Source organism: Mus pahari, chromosome 7 (assembly GCF_900095145.1).
Source record: "Mus pahari chromosome 7, PAHARI_EIJ_v1.1, whole genome shotgun sequence".
NCBI lineage: Eukaryota > Metazoa > Chordata > Mammalia > Rodentia > Muridae > Mus > Mus pahari.
The window spans coordinates 48,981,138-49,000,912 of record NC_034596.1 but is presented as its reverse complement, the minus strand read 5'-3'; the positions used below and the strand labels follow the sequence as shown (position 1 = coordinate 49,000,912).

At 39.9% G+C, this 19,775-nt stretch overlaps 1 protein-coding gene across 2 annotated transcripts in view; it reads left to right on the top strand.

The window, feature by feature from the left end:
- The window catches only part of Heatr5a (HEAT repeat containing 5A), an 86,665-nt gene that overhangs the window by 21,927 nt on the left and 44,963 nt on the right, over positions 1-19,775 (top strand). For both annotated transcript variants that reach the window (XM_021202178.2, XM_029540827.1), the window contains exons 11-15: positions 3,367-3,519; positions 4,753-4,852; positions 11,476-11,585; positions 17,522-17,685; positions 17,766-17,941. In XM_021202178.2, the coding sequence (XP_021057837.1) occupies positions 3,367-3,519; positions 4,753-4,852; positions 11,476-11,585; positions 17,522-17,685; positions 17,766-17,941 (703 nt within the window). The remainder of the gene's footprint in view (positions 1-3,366; positions 3,520-4,752; positions 4,853-11,475; positions 11,586-17,521; positions 17,686-17,765; positions 17,942-19,775) is intronic.

Here is a 19,775-nt window from a genome sequence, read left to right as displayed (position 1 = left end):
TGAACTAACCAGTACCCCCTGAGCTCGAGTCTCTAGCTGCATATGTAGCAGAAGATGGCCTAATCAGCCATCATTGGGAAGAGAGGCCCCTTGGTCTTGAAACTTTATATGACCCAGCACAGGGCCAAGTAGTGGGAGTGGGTGGGTAGGGGAGCAGGGGCGGGGGTAGAGTATAGGAAAATTTCGGGATAGCATTTGAAATGTAAATGAAGAAAATAATAATGAATAAATTAAAAAAAAAGAATTTATTGAATCAGGTTCACCTGTCTTGGTATGTAATATGGGCTTATTTTGTTTTGTTATTTTATTTTGTTTGTTTATTTGTTTGCTACCTAATTTTATATAGTCCAAGCTATAAAAATGGCAGGAGTGTATGATGTGGCTCTGGCCATCTGAGGTGTTCCCAGAGTGTAGCTCATTATTCTGCAGTATGGTGGCTGCACACCAGAAGGCTTTCGTCCACTTCTCATGCGACACTTGCTGCTTTTGCCTGCTGTGCCGATGATGCTGATGGGTTAGCAGGAAAATTTAATTTTTGTACAGATTTTTTTTCTTTTTTTGTGTACAAGCATTTTGCGTGCAGATTTGTGTAACATATGCATGCTTGGTGCATACAGAAGACAGAAGAGGGTGTTAAATCTCCTAGAACTAAAGTTACAGATGGATGTGAACTGCCATGTGGGTGCTGGGAACAGAATCTGGGCTCTCTGGAAGAGCAGCCAGTGCTCTTAACCACTGAGCCATCTCCCCAGACCTCTCTCCCATGAAACTATTCAGTATTTGTGTATGGGGGTACATACCTATGTATGTGTGTATGTGTGTGTATTTCAACTCGTAGACCTCAGAGGATATCAGATATTTTCCTCTATTTCTATACCTTCTTCATTTGTGTCTGGGTCTGGTTTTGAATCTGGAGCTTGTGGAGTTTTTATGTGTTTGTTTGTTTGTTTGTTTGGTTGGTTGGTTGGTTGGTTTTGGAAAGCTAGCAGCCAGCAAACCCTGATGTCTCTCCTTTTCCATGACACTCAGTATTGTAGTTGTAGGCCATGGGCACACCCTCATCTCTTACATGGGTCCTGGGATCCAAATTCCAATCCTCATACTTCTTCAGCGGGAACTCTTTAGCCTCTGAGTTTTCCCTCTGGCCTCAGTCACTTCAGTATCTTGATAGAACCTTTTATATCCAATATCATTGCACTGGAGGAAGGCTATACAATGTTCTTTTCCTTAAACAACAACAACAAAAAGATGAGTAAGCCTGGCATGGTTGCAGAGGGAGCTGAACTGAGATAGGAGGATTACACATTTGAGGTTGGCCTGGGCTAGAGAAGAAGAACTTACGTTGGGCAGGGGGAAGGAAAGGGAGAGATTGACTTACGCGTTTATAATCACTATATAAAGGTTTTCACTTATAAAGATTTTTACTCTGTTTTCTTGAGCTCTATTTTATATGTATTTTCGTGTGCCCCACTCCACCCCTTCCGCCTTTGTGGTGTTTGTTGGAGTGTATGTGTATGTCTGTGCAGATGTACATGTAGAAGAGGTGGGCATGGGTGTGGATACAATAAATTGACACCTGGTATCACAGTCACTCTCCACTGTGTCTTTAGAAACAGTGAAATACTGTTATTCCTTTTACCAAAAATTGAGAAAGCTAAGGACAAAAAAGTTAAATAATTTGCCCAAGTTTACATATCTAAGTGGGCAGGACCAGAATTAACCTACTCAGGCCTCCGCCACACGTCTCCCCAAAAGCCCATTGCAGTTCCCCATACTGCACAGTTCAGAGAGAGCACAGAGGAAGGGGTGCACACCCACAGCTGAGTGGGAAAGAATACTGTTTGGGAAGAAAAGCTGAGCTTTAGTTTTCAATGCTTCTCAGGGTGTTCTGTTTCATTTTAAATGATGATCTTATCACTGTATATTGCCTTTAAATACTTGTACTTTATTTACTATTGTGAGGGCGTGTACATGTCTGTGGAGGTCAGAAAACAACTTTATGGGCTGGTCCTCTCCTTCCTCCTTTATGTGGGTGTTGAGGATGGAGATGGAGCAGAGGGCTTCTCTTGATGTAAGAGCGAGCACTTTACCTGCTGAGCTGTCTCATCAGCCCTCTCCATTGCCTTTTATTGTATCTGAACGTTAACCTGGAGCAAGTTGTTATCAAATGTTAACAGTGAGAAGCTTGGATTATGGTTCATACCTATCATCTTAGCACTGGGAGGCTAAGGCAGGAGGGTCATGAGTTCCAGGCCAGCCTGAGCTCCACAGTGTTCCTCAAAAAATAGACAGACCAGAGAGATGGCTCAAAAGCTAAGAACACTTGTTCTTGCAGAGGACCCTGGTGCTGTTCTTAGTACCCTCATAATAATTCACAACCATATATAACTCTTAGTTAGGGTTTTTATTGCTGTGGGAAAACACTGTGACCAAGAGCAGCTTGGGGATGAAAGGGTTCCTCCAGCTTACAGTTTGTAAGGCACTGGTGCAGAGGCCGTGGAGCACTGTTACTTACCAGTTTACCTGCTTCCTTACAGCACTCAGGGCCACCCGTCTAGGGGTGGCACCACCTCCCATACCAGTCATCGGTCAAGAAGGTGCACCACAGACTTCACCACAGGCCCGGCTGCTGGGAGCATTTTCTCAGTAGATCTTCCTTCCCAAATGACTACCTTGTGTCAAGTTGACAAAACTAGCCAGTATACTCTAGTTCTGACAGATCTGATCTCTACAGGCATCATGCTCTTATGTGGTACACATACATACATGCAAGCAAAGCACTCACACACATTTTTTTTAAAAAGTCTTAAAAATTCTTTTTAAACAAAAGACTTAAGTAGTCAAAATTTAGAGCCAGATGTGCTACTAAAAGCCTCTAATACTAGCATTTGGAAGAATGAGACAAAAGAAAAGATGGGGCTGGAGAGGTGGCTCAGCCTTCTTGCTTTCCAGCTCCCATAGTCAGTACCTGTAACTCCGGCTTTAAGGATCCAGCAGCCTCTTCTGGCTTCCTTGGGCAGCTTCACTTTTATACACACCCAAACACAGATACACCTGTGTGCACATAACTAAAACAAAATAAAAGTTACTCTGAGGAGCGCTACCATGTTGCTTGTTGCCATAGCAATTGTACCTTCCATTTATGTGCTATTTGTCAGGTTTTCAAGTACACTGAAGTTCACTCTGTCACAGGAGACACAGTAGCTAGCTTGCAGCTGACACCCCAACCCGGGCTTGCCTGTTCAGTTCCTGTTTCTTTTGGGGGGCTACAACACTTAATAGTCATTCATTTAAAACCAGAAGATAAAAAACATTGCAGTTGTGAATTCAAATATTTTCATCTCAAGAGAGACATTGTCTTTGCAGGTCCTGCTGTGGTCAGTCATCACCTCACTCGAATTCTGCTGCTGTGGAAATGTGTCTTTCCAGTGTCCCCCAAAGATCTAGAAACAGAGAAAAGCCGCGGAGACTCATTCACCTGGCAAGTGACCCTGGAAGGCCGAGCCGGTGCTCTCTGTGGTAGGTTGGCTGGCATCTCTCTTCTTTCTCCCTGGCCTTTCTTCACCCGTTGTGTGTTCTGTAGGCTTCAGTTAGTGTAAGGGGACAGGGATCTGCCTGGTGTTTCCATACCTGAGTGTGATCAGTTAGCTGGTGATAACTCGGAGTGGTACTGAGCCAAGTCTGAGAGCTGGAACTTTAGACAGACCACTGCAGCATGTCTCATTAGACTCAGGCCAGATGGAAACCCACAAGAAATAGTGAGAATTTGAATAATTAGCCCTGGAGATGTGTGGTTCCCAGTAAGTATTTGTGACAGTGTATGTAGGCTTGATTTTAATTTTTAATTTTTCACTATTAGTTTAAACTAAGGAAAATGGCTTTCTTAGAACAGGGACCATCACATGCTTGTTTTGCTTATCCCATGAATTTTACCCTTAAAAAGAAAAAATTTTAATTTCAACCCTTTCACTCAGTCTAAACTATTTATCTTACTTTTCTTCTGAAGCAGTCTCAGTTATTTGAGCAACTGTAAACTCCCTCCCTGGCTAGAGTCTGCACGTTTTTGCAGAACTAGTGAGACTAGTGAGGAGTCGGCAGACTCGGAAGTCGAAGCTGGTTTTTTTGTTTTTTTTTTTTTAAGATTTATTTGTATTTATGTGTATGTGAAAATCTCTCTCTCTCTCTCTCTCTCTCTCTCTCTCTCTCTCTCTCTCTCTCTGTGTGTGTGTGTGTGTGGGGGGGGGTTACCAGTGGGGGTCAGAAAAGGGGTCAGATCCCCCTTGAACTGTAATCAAAGCAGCATGGTGCTAGGAACCAGAGTGGATCCTACACATTCTTAACCAATGAAAGATCTCTCTAACCCCCTGATTTCTTTGTTTATTTGTTTCTTTTCTTGTTTTCAATTTGAAATGGAAGACTTACTATGTAGCTCTTGCTGTCCTAGAACTCACTGGGTAGACCAGGCTGACCTTGAACTCACAGTGATCTGCCTGCCTCTGATCTCAAGGGTTAAGTACAACCCAGGGCAACACCATTTTGTTAATTTATTAGTCTCTTAGCAATCCCAGGAAATTCTTGAAAAATATAATTAAAGATGGAAAATACTAGCTTCCTTTTTAATCATTAGAATTTCAAGATAATTTTTGTTTTGAGCACTTCTTTGTAACATTGCTGATGCTATACATAACTGAATGTTCTTGCCTCGTGGACAATGACTCTGTACAGGGAATAAGTGTCTGTTCTCATTTTCAGCTGTCAAGAGTTTAATTTCCCACTGTGGTGATCTCCTTACTGAGGAAGTCATCCAGCGTCTCCTGCCGCCGCTTCCCTGTGCTGTGGATCTGCTGACTCAGTAAGGATCAGTTCTTTAGACTGGAAGAGTCTTCTAAGAGCAGTTAGCTGCCTCTCTGTAATCCCATAGATGTTTCTAACAGCAGTTAGCTACCTCTCTGTAATCCCTTAGATGTACTGATAAGGCAAGTGGATACAGTTGATTCCTTTTGCAGAGGAAGGCAATCATTTAGATATGTGACTTCTCTTCTTTTCTTTTAGGCTAGAGAAAATGCATATTAAAAGGGAAGGAAAATTGCTTGGTGAATAATATACCTTTGATACAGGCAGTTTTAACAAGAAATTAAATCCTAAGCCTGCTAACCTTTGCATGTATGCATTGTATTGGTTTGTTAGTGTTGTTCTATGTTCCTAAGAACTAGATGCTTGTTAACACATACACGTTTTTGTGTGTTTATAGTTCTTATAGTTGATTTATCATCTATCTGAAAAAACACAGGAAAAAGCCAATACTTTTTTAGTGTGTGTGTGTGTATGTAAAACTTACAATTATAAGCACTAATTTCCAAATTAATAAGGTACAAAGAACATTCATTTAAAAGGTTTTTTTATAATATGCCACTTTATATATAAAGAAAAATGCATTTAAGGTATAGCCTATAAGTATGATACTAGATAACCATCATTGAATGAAGTATGGCTAAAGCATTGGCTACAAACATTAAGGGCCACAGTAAATATTTTAAATTGTATAGGTTCTCATATCTGCACTGAAATTGCTCAACTCTTACAGCTCAGAAAGAATCATACACAGTGCTGGGCTGGTAAATGGCCATGGCTGTAGTCCAGCACTTGACTGAGATGGACAATCGTCCTATTTAACACTGAACTGGAGCATAAGCAACAGACGTGCCTTTGATCTGATAGCGTTCTCTCTTTTAGGTTGTCTGTCCTTTTAAGTTGACTTATAAGACTTTTTACATATTCGCAACACTATTGCTGTCCAATAAAATACTAAAATATCTTTTTTAATTAACATGTTCTCAATTTAAATCTCACACCTTTTTTGATTAGTGTTGGAGTTTTGGGGGAAGGAAGGGCTGTTTTGACTTTTTGTTTGTTTGGTTTTGTTTTTAAACAGTCTATGTAGACCTGACTGTTCTAGAACTCTGTGTAACCAGGCTGATGTTGAACTCATGGAAATCCACCTGCCTTTCCTCTCAAGTGCTGGGATGCGAGGTTCATGCCACAACTCCCAGTCTTTCTTATATTTCAAGTTTTAGCTTTTATGTTTGCATCTTTAATCCATCTTAAGTTGATTTTTCTACTTTGAGTGAGGTAGAAGTCTGTTTTTATACTGGTGAAACCAAATACCGTAGACCAGGTGACTCATACCACAGCAATATATATATATATATATATATATATATATATATATATATATATATATATATATATGTGTGNTATATATATATATATATATATATATATATATATATATATATATATATATATATAATGTATATATAATGTTCTGGAGACTGAGAGCTTAAAGGTGCTGGCAGAATGATGGCTGGTAAGAGCCTGCCACCCATCTCCAACACGACACCTGATTTGTCCATCCTTTGGAGAGGGCAGATTGTTTGTCCTCACGTAGCAGAAGAGATACAGAGACAAAAGAACCGAACTGCCTTTGCCAAACACTTTTATCAAGTCATTAACCATTCATGAGAGAAAGTTTTATTAACTTACTTCTTTGGATTTGATGGATAGCGAACATTTAATGAACTACCTCTGTGTAGCTTCAAGCCACCAGGATATAGTTCATCTTCCCTCCCCTCTTCTACTGAAGAATTTGGAGCCAGAAGTGCTGAAGCATGATGTAATTGCAGGAAAGTAGAGATGGGTGGATTTCTGAATTCAAACCAGCCTGGTCTATATAGCTAGTTCCAGGCAAGCCAAGGTCCTGCCTTAAAACAGAACAAAACAAAAAACCTAGGGGGAAAAATTGAATTTTGCAGGGTGGTTGGCTATGGTGCACACCTTAATCGCAGAACTCAGAGACAGACAGAATTTGAGGCCAACCTGGTCTACACAGTGAGTTTTAGGACACTCAAGGCTGTAAACATAGAGAAACCCTGTTGTAAAAAAACAAAAACAAAAACCAAAAACCCATGGACTCCACCATGAGGCTGTTCTAGAGCTTCCTCTCCTCTGGACTTTTGCAGACGTCTGGTCAGCAGCAGAGAAAGCTCCATTTTTGTCCTGCTTTGTCAACAGCAGAGAGAGCTCCGCCTTTATCTGCTCACCTCCCGGGAGGCTCTCACAGTTACTGAGGTTGGTGGCAGAGGCTATGGACCCTCAGAGAAGAGTCTCAAAGTCACCTGGCTAAAACTTGTTAACATGACTCTAGGGACACTAGACACTAGCATTTCCCCAGCACCTGGATGCTCCTGGTGTTTGCAGATGTGGCCGAGGCCATCCTCATTCTGGTTGGCACGTCCACTGCCAAAAAAGGCAGGAGTTAACTGCACGCATGTTCAACACATGAGTTTTCAGGGATAAAAACTCAAACCAGACTAAAACCATTTCATTTTCTTTTTTCATGTTGGAAACTCATCCTGGTCTTGTGCTCTACCTTCACAGACTGTCCTTCCTTCCTTCCTTCCTTTGATGATTGCCATCACTGTCTGGCACATTATATCCCTAAACATGACTGTTGCCCTCTGTACCCCTTGTTGCTGCCCTTTTGTCTGCTTGCCTGTCCCTGTGCCATAGAGCAAGCACTTTGACCTGCTTTTTTTTTTTTTTTAGCATTCTTAGACTTTGGATCATCTCCTGTTGAATTTTTGTTTGTAACTAAATCTGTACATAAATATGAAGAAAATTTAAGTTTTTATAATACTGTGAACATGATTTTCTCTGTTATCAAGATATCTTATAAAGATGTTTTACTTTTAAAAACACAGTTGGCAGGTACTGTATTTTTGTTGTGGTGGTTATTAAATACATGGTGTGTGGTGTATATGATCACTTCATTGCTACTCTGTAAGAATATAACTCATCCCTTCTCCAACCACCCTGCTAGATGCTTCTGTATTAAAATTTAATGTGTAGTATGGCAAAGATACCTCAAAGGTATCTTTGCTGCATAAGCAAAAGAACCAGACTTTGATCCTCTGAGCCCATTCTAAACCTAGTCAGGCACAGGACTGACTGCCTGTAACCCCAACACTCAGGAGGCAGAGATGGGGAATTCCTGGGGCAAGCCATCTAGTCAGACTGGCTGGAACTGGCAAGCATTAGACATGCTTCAGTAAGTAGAGAGTGATGTAAGAAGATAATTGATAATCAGCTTTGGGTCTCTACATACTCATGTGTGCACATCCAGGTGTACCCCACTTGTGCTAACATACATGGACATGGACACACACAATTTCATTGGAGATCTAGATGTTTTTCTCCTCACAGTCCTTTCTTATTCATATTCTTTCTGTCTCTTACGTAGTTATCCTATAAGTTCATTTTACAACTGCATAGGAGCTAGCTTTAGTAAAGCACGCCTATAATTCCAGCACATAGGAGGCAAAATGATCAGTACAAATTCAAAACCAATGTGGGCTACAGAGAAAATTGCAGTCCATCCTGGGCTACATAGTTGAGATTCTGTCTTTAAAAAGCATAAAAATGGGATAGAGAGACAGCTTGGTGGTTGAGAGCACTGGCTGTTCTTCACAGGGCTGCGGTTCAGTTCCCAGCACTTACACAGCAGTCCCCAACCGTCTGTCACTGGGTGCACAGACACACACACAGACCAAACACCCATACACATAGATCCTTCTTAAAAATTAAAAAGAGCAAACATAGAAACAACTACATAGGAATCATGCACAGTGCATGTGCATAGTCTCAGCTCCTCAGGAGTCAAGCCTGGGCAACAATACCTCACCTCTTTTTTTAAAAGCCAGCTGTGATAGACACTTGTCATCCCAACACTTGCAAGTGGAGTGGGCTGAGCACATATTTGAAGCCAACTTAGAGCCTCTCTTTCAAGGGTCACTTCTAATATTTTATTCTTAGCAGGGATATTTGCTGTAGAGTTTTTAAAAGTACATGCTCTGTTAGGCCATGGGTTTTGTTTTATTTTTTTTATATGAGAAGATTTTTATGTATATCGAATTGTTTAATGTGATACACTTTAAGAAATGTATTGATCAGTTTTATAAATATCTAGATGTGGCTTTGTTATGAGTTTGTTTATATTCATAGGTGAGACTGTCCTATTTCTTTTGTTTGTTTGTTTTTTGTTTTTTGTTTTTTGAGACAGGGTTTCTCTATGTAGCCCTGGCTGTCCTGGGACTCACTTTGTAGACCAGGCTGGCCTCGAACTCAGAAATCCGTCTGCCTCTGCCTCCCGAGTGCTGGGATTAAAGGCGTGCGCCACCACACCCGACTCTCTATTTCTTTTTTCTTATACTTTTTTTGAAGCATTGAAATCATTAGCCTCATAGGAGATAATCTTCAAGGAGAGCGTCTGTGTGGTTGGAGTGATCTGCCATGGGAAACTTTCTGAGAGACCATGTTGGAAATTGCTACTTTTTTTTTTTTTTAATAATGCAAAATCCATTTCTTTGTTTCTAACTTTGTAAGGTCTATTTTGGGAGATGTTCTATGTTCTTTTTCTGTTTAAGTAAAATTTGGCAAGTAAATTTTTCCAAGAGTTTTCCTAATGCATCTTTATTTTCGGATGTTTTAGCATGAAGTTGTTCTTTTCAGTCTTCTAAAATCTTCCCCTTAAAGCTTGCTTTAACCATAGTGTCCCCTCATTCTGAAGATGTTTCTGTTATGCCTTCTCTTGTTTCCCGTGAGTCGCCTGCTGATCTCCATGAAAAATAGCCTTGTTTATGTTGAAGATTGCTTTTACTTCTTCATTCTCTTTTTCTTAAATTTTCATTCTTTTTTTAAAACCTTAAACTAACTAACCAGATCATAAAATTTTTAGATAAATGTTTATTGCATTTTGTCTGTCCTTTGAAATGTGTTGGGATTTGCTATGTAACAAATAGACTTTTTGCATATGGGCTGGAGTGATGGCTCAGTGGGTAAGAGCACACGACTGCTCTTCCAAAGGTCCNGAGTTCAAATCCCAGCAACCACATGGTAGCTCATAACCATCCATAACAAGATCTGAAGACAGCTACAGTGTACTTTCATATTATAAGTAAATAAATAAATCTTTAAAAAAAAGAACTTTTGCATATGCCATTGTGCTATATTTGCTAATTTTTATTTGCTTATTAGCCTGTCAGTTGACAGGACTTACTGTTTCTTTCTATAAGATTTTCTTTAGCTTTTTATATTCCAAAATAACTTAATTAGGTAGATATGTAGGAGTTTAGAATTATACTTTCTTGATTAATTGAATTAGTCCAATATAGCTTCAAAAAGATCTAGAGCTATAACCCCTTCTGAGGAGACCCACACTTTTGTCCTTACTTGATGTGGGTGGAAGCTCGCCTAAGTAAGGTCTTCTGTTGGCGTTTGTTTACCTGCTCTGAATCAGCTCAGGCTTTGTGTTATGCTTTCTAAATTATTTTATTATTGTGTGTGAGAGTAGACATCAGAAGGCAGCTTTTGGGAAACCAAGTTCTGTCCTTCAGCATGCAGAGCACAGGCAGGGTTAGTTAGGTTGTCAGGGTTAACCAGTTGCTGCCTCTCACTGCTCCATTCCTCCTGAGTGCCCCCCTTTAGTTAATGTTAATTTGTCTTTATGGATAGGAAGTGTTTGACCTTAAAAAGTCCCTTTCTCGGACCTAACTATGCAAGTTTTGTACTTTATCTGTATTATGTACATTTATTTTCCTGTATTTTTGTAGACCAACTAATTAGAAACTAACCTTTGCCTCTCATGGAAGCAAAACCCAATAAAAATGACTTCCTGGATTTTCATCTTGGTCTACTCATCTGAGTTTATAGAAACAAACAATTTTCCTCTGAACTAAATTTTATGTGTTTAATCCAAGTAAATGGTGTAGAGTTCTAAATATAATTCATAATTTTAACAAGTACAAATATGAATAGAATACTTTTCATATGTTAGCTATAATTTTCTGATTCAGCTTTAAAGAAACATAGAGGTATCATGAGTTAACTTAGCTTCTATAACTAAAATATTCTATGTGGGATTTTGAAATTGTTTTATCATGATTATCAAGCTGAAGGTTATAAATTAGAACCAGTGTTAATTTTACTTTATTTATTTATTGAATTAATTTTCTACCTAATAGATTTTGGTTTTGGCAAATGAGAAGTTGTAACTTTTGAGATTTTATACTGAGTATAAAATAAGGTTTCAATTATAATATTACTTAGTCACATTTGAAGTGAAAATTGACTTTATAGTTTTACTTTATGAAGAATGTTAGAAAAAGTATTATTGTTGTTTTGTTTGATTGATTGGTTTGTTTGACTGCAGTGGCAGGAGTGAAAGCCAGGCCTTGTAAGGAGGCACATGCTCTACCCCAGCTTCATTCCCAGAATCCATCTTAGACTTATGAGCCCACCTTATTCTAAAAACACAAGTTAGCATCAATGTTGATTAGCCTATGTTACATGTACCTGTACCATGCTTGTGCATTTCATAGAACATACACACTTAAGATACACTGTTTCTTTTGTTTCAAGGCTTTCTTCAATACTAAAAACATATGGAAGTTCTTTGAAAACACCGTCAGTAGTTTATAGACAGAGACTTTATGAACTACTAATTTTATTACCTCCTGAGACCTATAAAGGTATGTGCCTTAGACCGAAATGTCTTGTTGCTTGTGACTAGTTTGATATTTAAATCAGTAGTTTCTTGGATGAGTTAATGAATAGAAGCAATTACTTTGTTCTTAGATGTTAGAGTCCTGTCTCGGTTCTCGGGCTCACTGTTTTAGACTAAAAATTAGGTTTTTATAAACCATATTTTCTTGCCAAGTGTGGCAACAAACACCTATAATTCTAGTCCCTTAGAGCCTGAGGCAGGAGGATTGTTAGTTTGAGACCAGCCTGGGCTACATAATGAGTTCCAGGCTAGTGTGAATTACGTCTTACAACCCTACCTCTAAAGGAAGAAGACAGGGAGTCTAGTCTTTATATCTTTTCATATCTTGCTTACATCTCTTTTGGGGAAAGTACCTATGGTCCTACTATGCACAAAACAAGTCAGGAAACCTCCAGAGGTTTTGTTGTTGTTGTTTATAGATTTTATAGTGCAAATCTATTATAAATATAACTCTGCCTAGCGTCCTTGTAGAATGCTATTTATCATGCACCTTCCTTTCCATTGTTGTATATTATATTCCTAACTATATTTACTGCTGAGCCATCAAGGTAGAATTGATCTTACAAAGTTTATAATCTAAGTTTTGCTCTTATTAAGTGCAAAGAAAAAAAAAAACCCAACTTTGGATTAGTGGAATTCTGCAGTAGATGAGATTGCCCCTTGTAGGGGTGGCGTGTGGGTGGCACATGCCTTTAATACTCCCACAGGAGGCAGAGGCAGATCTGTTTACAATGCCAGTTCTAGGACAGCCAAGGCTACACAGAGAAACCCTGCCAGGGAGTAGATGGGGGTGGGGGGGATAAGACTACATTGTTTTGACAACTTCATATAGCCCAAACTTTTCTTAGACTTGCTATGTACCTGAGGATAACCTTGAACTCCTGTTCCCCGCCCCTTTCCCCACTTCTGTTTCCTGTGTGCTAGGATCACAGGTTTGAGCCATTGTGCCTGATATAAAACATAGTTTTAAGATAATACGTTGCTGCTCTAAATAATTGAAGCTGTTTATTCGAGTAGTTAAAATTTAACATTTGTATTCTCTGAGACTTGTTTTTTTTTAATACTTAAACCATGTTAAGATGCATGTTACTGCCTGTATTTCCTATGAAACTACATTTTCTTTTTGCTCATCTCCTTCTGCACATTGAGGTAATATACCGTCACATTAATTGGGAATATTAATATATAGTACGTCCAGTCTTTTGTACTCATGAGAATGACATTGTTCTCACTGACTCTTTTTGGCTCATGTGTGTGCCTAACAGAGTATTCACTGTCACCGTGTGGTGTGTATGTATGTCCTTGGAAAGACCTGCAGAATATTTATGATTAGTTCAACACCATTGTTCAGGAGCCATCAGTTGACTCATTGCTATATGTTAAGGACTGCTTGAAAAAATAGTTTATAGTAATTTCTTCATTCATCCTAGGATAATGTAATGGTCTGGTTACATTTTCCTTACTTGGTAAAGGCTTGGAGAGTTTATGAGTAAACTCAAACTCATCTCTAGTAAATAGTGGGATAAAGATTGATGCTTGCGTTTGTCATCTGAGTTTAATGGCTGACGTAATCCTTGAACTTGTGGGGCTGAGGCAGGGCTAGGAAGAGTGTGAGTTCAAGGACAGCCTGGACTACATGATGTGACCTTGTCTGAAAAGAAAAAACAAAGGCTTGTTTCATGCTGTCCCTAAAAGGCAGTCCCTGCTTAGTTAGCTCTAGGCCTGTCTCACCCTGCGCCCTCTGAAAGGTGCCTTGGTACAGGAGACCACAGCACCTGGGGCCATTGCAGTGCCACACAGCAGGGAAGTCTAGGCTGCAGCAAAAGCAGCTCTTGGGGTTTGTACTTTACAGTTCATACATTGGAATGAAAATTACAGGGTTTGAATTTTTAAACATTTAGGAATGCAAGTATATAAATGTATAGTGTATTTTCTCATAAATGATGACATAAGACTACCTTTAAAGAACTGTAAGAAGAAAGAAAAAAATCTTGAATTTTTTTTTTAAACTTGTGTTTTCTTGGAATAGAATTTTGGTGATGGAGTTGGGAATCATATACACTTCTGTATTTGAAGCCACCTCCAAGAGGTTTCTTTGGAAACAAAGTCAGGCCAGTGGGTACAGGCACTTGCTTCCAGGCTAAAGACCTGAGTTGGACCCCAGCTCCACATGCTAGAAAGAGGAGACTGACTCCCCAGCATTGTCCTCTGGCCTTTACACCTGTGCTGTGGCACATGCACGTGCTCCCACAAACAAATAGATCAAAATGTAATAAAAGAAAATCCTTTTTAAATCTGGGTTCCCTATCAGACAGGGGAGCAGAGCACCAAGGCTGTAGATGACTAGAAGGAAGCAGTGTTTTCTCCACACTGGAGGGCAGTTAGTTGTACGTGTGAGTGCACTTTGGTTGTGGCAGTGTGCACAAGATCTGCACAGACTCAAGCCAGGCCAAACTGTAACTTAGAATAGGGAGGTAGATGTGAAGCCCCGGGCCAAGCTGAGGAGCTGTTGGTGGTTGACAGCTACCAGGAGAGGAAGAGTTCGTTCTCTTTAAGGCTTGGCCTCTGGTAGCCCCCCTCACCCCAGCTGAGCACCAACTGTAAGGGTGCGTAGGTGCGCTACGGAGACTCGATGGGTTTTTTTGTTTTTTTTTAAATAAAGACACAAAGTTGAGTGGATAGAACGGGGGCTGAAGAGATAGCTCAGCCATTAAAGGCTAGGCTCACAACCAACAATGTAAGAGTGGTAAAATAGAGGGTAGAGGGGGCTGGAGAGATGGCTCAGTGGTTAAGAGCACTGACTGCTCTTCCAAAGGTCCTGAGTTCAAATCCCAGCAACCACATGGTGGCTCACAACCATNTAATGAGATCTGACGCCTTCTGGTGTGTCTGAAGACAGCTACAGTGTACTTGCATATAATAAATAAATAAAGCTTAAAAAAAAATAGAGGGTAGATTGAGAGAAGTTGGAGGAGACAGGTGGAAGTGACCGAAGACATTCATGAAATTCTTGAAGAATTAATCTTTAAAATTTTATTTTTGTTTTGTTTTTGTTGTTTCAAGACAGAATTTCTATGTGTAACAACCCTGGCTGTCTGGTTGGGGTGGTGGGTGGTGGTGGGGTGGTTTTTAAAGAAACAAATCCAGGGACCTACTATTTATTTCTCAAAAAAAATTCTTAATTTCTCCTCAGTCTTTTTAGAGTCTATCTACTTTTTAATGTGAATTTTAAAATATGATTTTATAATATTTTCTATTTTATAAATATAATTATAGACTGTTATTTTATATTGTTTTTATAAAATTATAGAAAATTATAATATGACTTACTGTTTTGAGTAAGTTTCAAGTTTATAGACAAACTTGCATGAAAGTGACCTTATATAACCTTAAATAATGATTCAAAGAACTCATGAAAAGGAAGAAAAAATTAGAATTCAAAATGCATTGAGTGGGAGACCTTGAACAATGTGCCTAACTTTGTTGAGATTCCATTTCTCAGCTGTGAAACAGTAACGGAGAACAGATACATGTGCCAGGGGGTTGTGAGGTTTTTCCAGACAGGGTTTCTCTGTGTAGCCCTGGCTGTCCTGGAACTCACTCTGTAGACCAGGCTGGCCTCGATCTCAAAAATCCACCTGCCTCTGCCTCCCAAGTGCTGGGATTAAAGGCATGCACCACCACGCCCAGCTGCAAAGAATCATTTTAACTGAGAAATATTTCCACTATTTTCACACTTATTGGTAGCACAAAAATACTTCTTGCGTTTTGCTGACAACAAACTCGTTTTTCTCAGTGTCACATGATGGTAGTTAAACTCACAAACATTCCTTTAATCACCTCGGATTTGTTGTGAAGTCCTCGTTGGCTCCTTTCTCCCCTCTCTTACTGTAGTTAGAGTTATGACTCCATCAGCCAGTCCAGGCAGCACACACTGTGAAACTGAGCTGAAACACAGCCTGTGCTTTAGATTGTAGTCATGCTAGCCTGAGTAATTAGTGAGACTTGTCTCAAAATAGAAAGCAGCTGGGGACTACAATCCAGGCGACAGATTTCTTACCTAGTGTGTGCAGGCCCATCCCAGCACGGCAAAACAAGTGGAAGTCCTCCACAGCACCTAGTGCAGCTCAGAGAAGTGTGCAGCGCAGCACAGCAGTTAGTTAGAAGCTGCCTGGCTTCAGTCAGACTACATTAAAATTATCTGACAGTTCCTGTTTGCTTGTCTGACCTTACAACATTTCTTAGAGAGAGCTCTTTCCTAGGTTACTAGTATGTTTTACAACATCTATTATCTTCAGTAAATTTTTGTTACTAGTGTTATGCTTCGTAGTAAATAAAGTTTTTAAAGTTTAAAATGTAATCTCATTACCAAAATTTCATGGTTAAAAATTACTAAAATGTCAAATCGCTATACAGTATCCAGATTTGGAGCTGTCTCATAAGTGCTAGTATCCAATGCAGAATTACCCATCACCTCTACCTGGCGTTACCTCTGGGTCCTCCACCAGTTAAAAAACAAGAATAGCACAATAAAACAAACTAAATTGTACCAGAGAGCTGTCACCATCAAAATCCCGTCTATCTGTAGTTTTGTATATTATATATAAACATAAATATATATGTTTATAGTTTTATAGAACAGATAATGGTGTTTCTTCAAATGAATTAAATGAAGGAAAACATATAGAAGATAGATTCAAAGAGACAAGATATATCAACCTACATGTAGACCTTATATAAATCTGGATTCCATCGTAGAAACGTGTGAAGTCCTATCACACTATTGGAAATTTGGGTGCAAAAGTATATATTTGATGTTTAGTGATGTTTTTAAAATATGAAATTATGTTGGTAAGATTAGTGATTAGAAGTGAAACGTTCATAACTTTAGTGATCACACTTTTGTGGATAGAATGATAAGCTGTTTTAGATAACTTCTAAGTAGCAGGAAGGATGCTAGGTAGACATGAGTTAGGATTGTTGCAGCTGGTGCGAGCAGTGCTGAGTGCATGCTGTACAGGGACATAGCAACGTCAGAGCACTGCTGTCTCCTTTGATGTTTCACCTTTTTCGTAATAAAAGTGTAATATTTTCAGCTTCAGCTCTTTTTAAAACCAATTTCTTCCCGCCCTCTGCCTTTCTTTTTCTTTTGAGAGGAGATTATAGTATGTCCAGGAGGGCTTCCAGCCAGGCCCTGGACTCAAGCAGTCCTCCTGTGTCAGCCTCCTGTGTAGATGAATTATGGGAGTATCCAACCTTACCAGGCTAATTTTTCTTTCCTGGTGCTCATAAATGAGTTATAGACTTACAGATGCAGGTCAAGTGTCATGCTACTACTGAGATACATTCCTAGCCTTGTTTAGTTGTTTTATTTTGTTTTGATACAAGGTCTCTATTTAGTCTTGACTGCTCTAGAGCTTAATATGTAGACCATGCCAGCCTTGAACTCAAAGAGAGCCTCCTGCCTTGACTCCTAGTGCGTGGGTTAAAGGCATCTCAGCTGGGAGTTTTGTTTTCTCTTTTCTTCTCCTTTCTTTTCTGTTAAAAGAAAAAAAAAACCCCACAGTTATTCGTATGCTTAAGGCATGAGAGAATTGGACTCACCCACTTTTGTACTTCATGTAATTTTGTTTTAAACAGTGGTAACATACACTTACTGCTAAAAGGCATATACTTCACATTGTCATTTCACAGGCTGTTCTTGCCTTGAGAGAAGTGGACACACAACTGAGCTATTCATGTGCAATGCAGTTGCCAAAGATGGGAAATAAAGTCTTAGGCTGTCATACTTTAAACTTGGTCAGTGCAGGCTAGCCCTCAGCCTGAGCTTTGCTTTAATCTCGAACTCTAAGGATAAGAGCTAGTACTAAATTGCTAACTGCCGTTCTTCTCTGACTTAAGGGAACCTCTGTGCCATCCTCAAAGAGCTGGCTGCCGAACTGACTGCCCCTGATACCCAAGCAGCAGCATCTACGTGCTTACTGCCAGCCCTTTGTCATCCAGATGACCTTTTGATATTAAGTCCTTTGCTGCAAGAGACCGACCATAGGTTTATTGAAGAACAGGTATGATGGTTTTAAAATAGTTGTTGAGATTTTTATCTGGAATGATTTTTCAACCCTCATATACCTTTTTCCCCATGTAGCTCCTGCTTGGCAATGGCATTGCCTGTGGAAGTCTAGAATATGACCCTTATTCTATTTATGAGAAGGATGTAGAAGGAGACTCTGTGCCTAAGCCCCTGCCTCCAGCACTGTCCGTTATTAGCGCTGCATCCAAGCTCTTTGGGGTTGTCTGTGCTAATGTGGACGAAGCTCAGAGGTAAATCTCTTTAATATCTGCTTATCCTGAAATATGTCTTCCACTTCAGTGAACACATTGCTGTTGGGTAAAAGGGGTGCCAGTAGATGACCTCATTAACCTAAGAGTTTCTCATTGGACAGGTGTATATTAATTCTGTTTTCATGTAGCTAATATTGATAAGAACTTACTAAATGCAAACTGGGCCTGATGGCATTTGCCATAGTTCTAGCATGCAGGAAGCAAGGTTTTGGAAATACCACAGGGTAATTAATGATTCCTCAATTAACCAGATCAGTTTCTTACCTGATGACCTGGGCATAAATCTATGTTAGGGATCAAAGTCTCCTACTCAGGAGATACTGCTCTCAGAGAAACTAACTGGCTGCGTTGACCAGGAGTTTACAGAGCTGACAGTCCCCATTCACTCTCCCATGATCTCCTTCCGTCCTTCCTCGCCTTTCATTCTAGACCACAGGACATTTGACTTCGAGTGTGACTGTTATCCTGTCATTTGATCTAATCAGATCCCCTAGTGGGCAGCAGCTAGGTAGAAAGTTTGCCTTAGTCTCTTAGAGAAAACCTAAACAATAGCCTTGTCGTGAAATCACTTCTGAAGCAAGTGTGATACGGTTCATGAGTAAGTAGCCCACATCTTCTGCCCGCCTTCTGATAAGAAGGATACTCTTCCCTTTACAACAGAGTATTTTTCTTGAAGGCAAATGTCTGATACATTATGTAGGTGGAGTTTCAAAGAGACGATTTCTTCACTTTACTACATTTAAGGAACTTTAAACTGTGTTCATCATTTTTCTTACCTAGGTTATAATACTATGATACATATTCAGGCTTTGGAAGAAGGATTTCTTTGTTATAATTAAAAATGTTCAGACATAACAAAACAAAGCCTGTTCCTCTGTTTTGATTTTTTGCTGTTTCGGTTTTAACTGAATGAAAATGATGGGCAGTAGTTTGAAGGGCTGTCTGTTGTTTGTGTGTTTTGGGTTTTTATGGAAATGGCCTTGCAGAATCCCAGAAACAGAAGGTAGGTTGTTGTAACTTAGTGGCTTCCTGTGGGTGTCCTTAGAGAACCGTAGGAGAGAGGCTATGTGTATAAGCGTCTAGCCTCCTGTTGTCCCACTCTGGACTCTTGTTAGTGACAGGTCTGCGTGTGCTCGTGTGTGTCCAGGTGTATGTGCATGCATGCAGAGGTCAGGCGGTAGCCACTGTTTTATTTGTCAGACCACACTCTAGTCATTTTCAAATCAAGTCTCTCTGTGGGCTGAAGCTGGCCCAGTGGAGCAGCAGCAGAGATCCTCCTGCCTCTCCCTCCCGCACTGTGACCACAGGGCCAGCATTGTTTTACATGAGCGCCGGGCACTGAGTTCCTGTCTTTACTGCCTGAGCCGTCTCTGTCTGTACTCGAGACACTTGTCCTTTGTGTGCTTTGTTTCTGCATTTCTAGATAAGATGTGGCGTAAAGTGTCCACTATGGTGGTGCCAACTGTAATCCCAGCACTGGACTGCTGAGGCAGAATTTCAGTTACAGTGGAGCCTGGACTGCACAGGGAAACTCTCTCAAAAACAAAGATGGGAGAGATGGCTCAGTGGTTAAGAACACCGACTGATCTTCAGAAGGTCCTGAGTTCAAATCCCAGCAACCACATGGTGGCTCACAACCATCCGTAACAAGATCTGATGCCCTCTTCTGGTGCATCTGAAGACAGCTACAGTGTACTTAGATATACTAGTAAATAAATCTTTAAAAAAATATCAACAAGTAAAAAAAAAACAGAAAAGTACCCATTTTTTAAATGTTTCAAAACATTTTATTATAGCCGGGCATGGTGGTGCA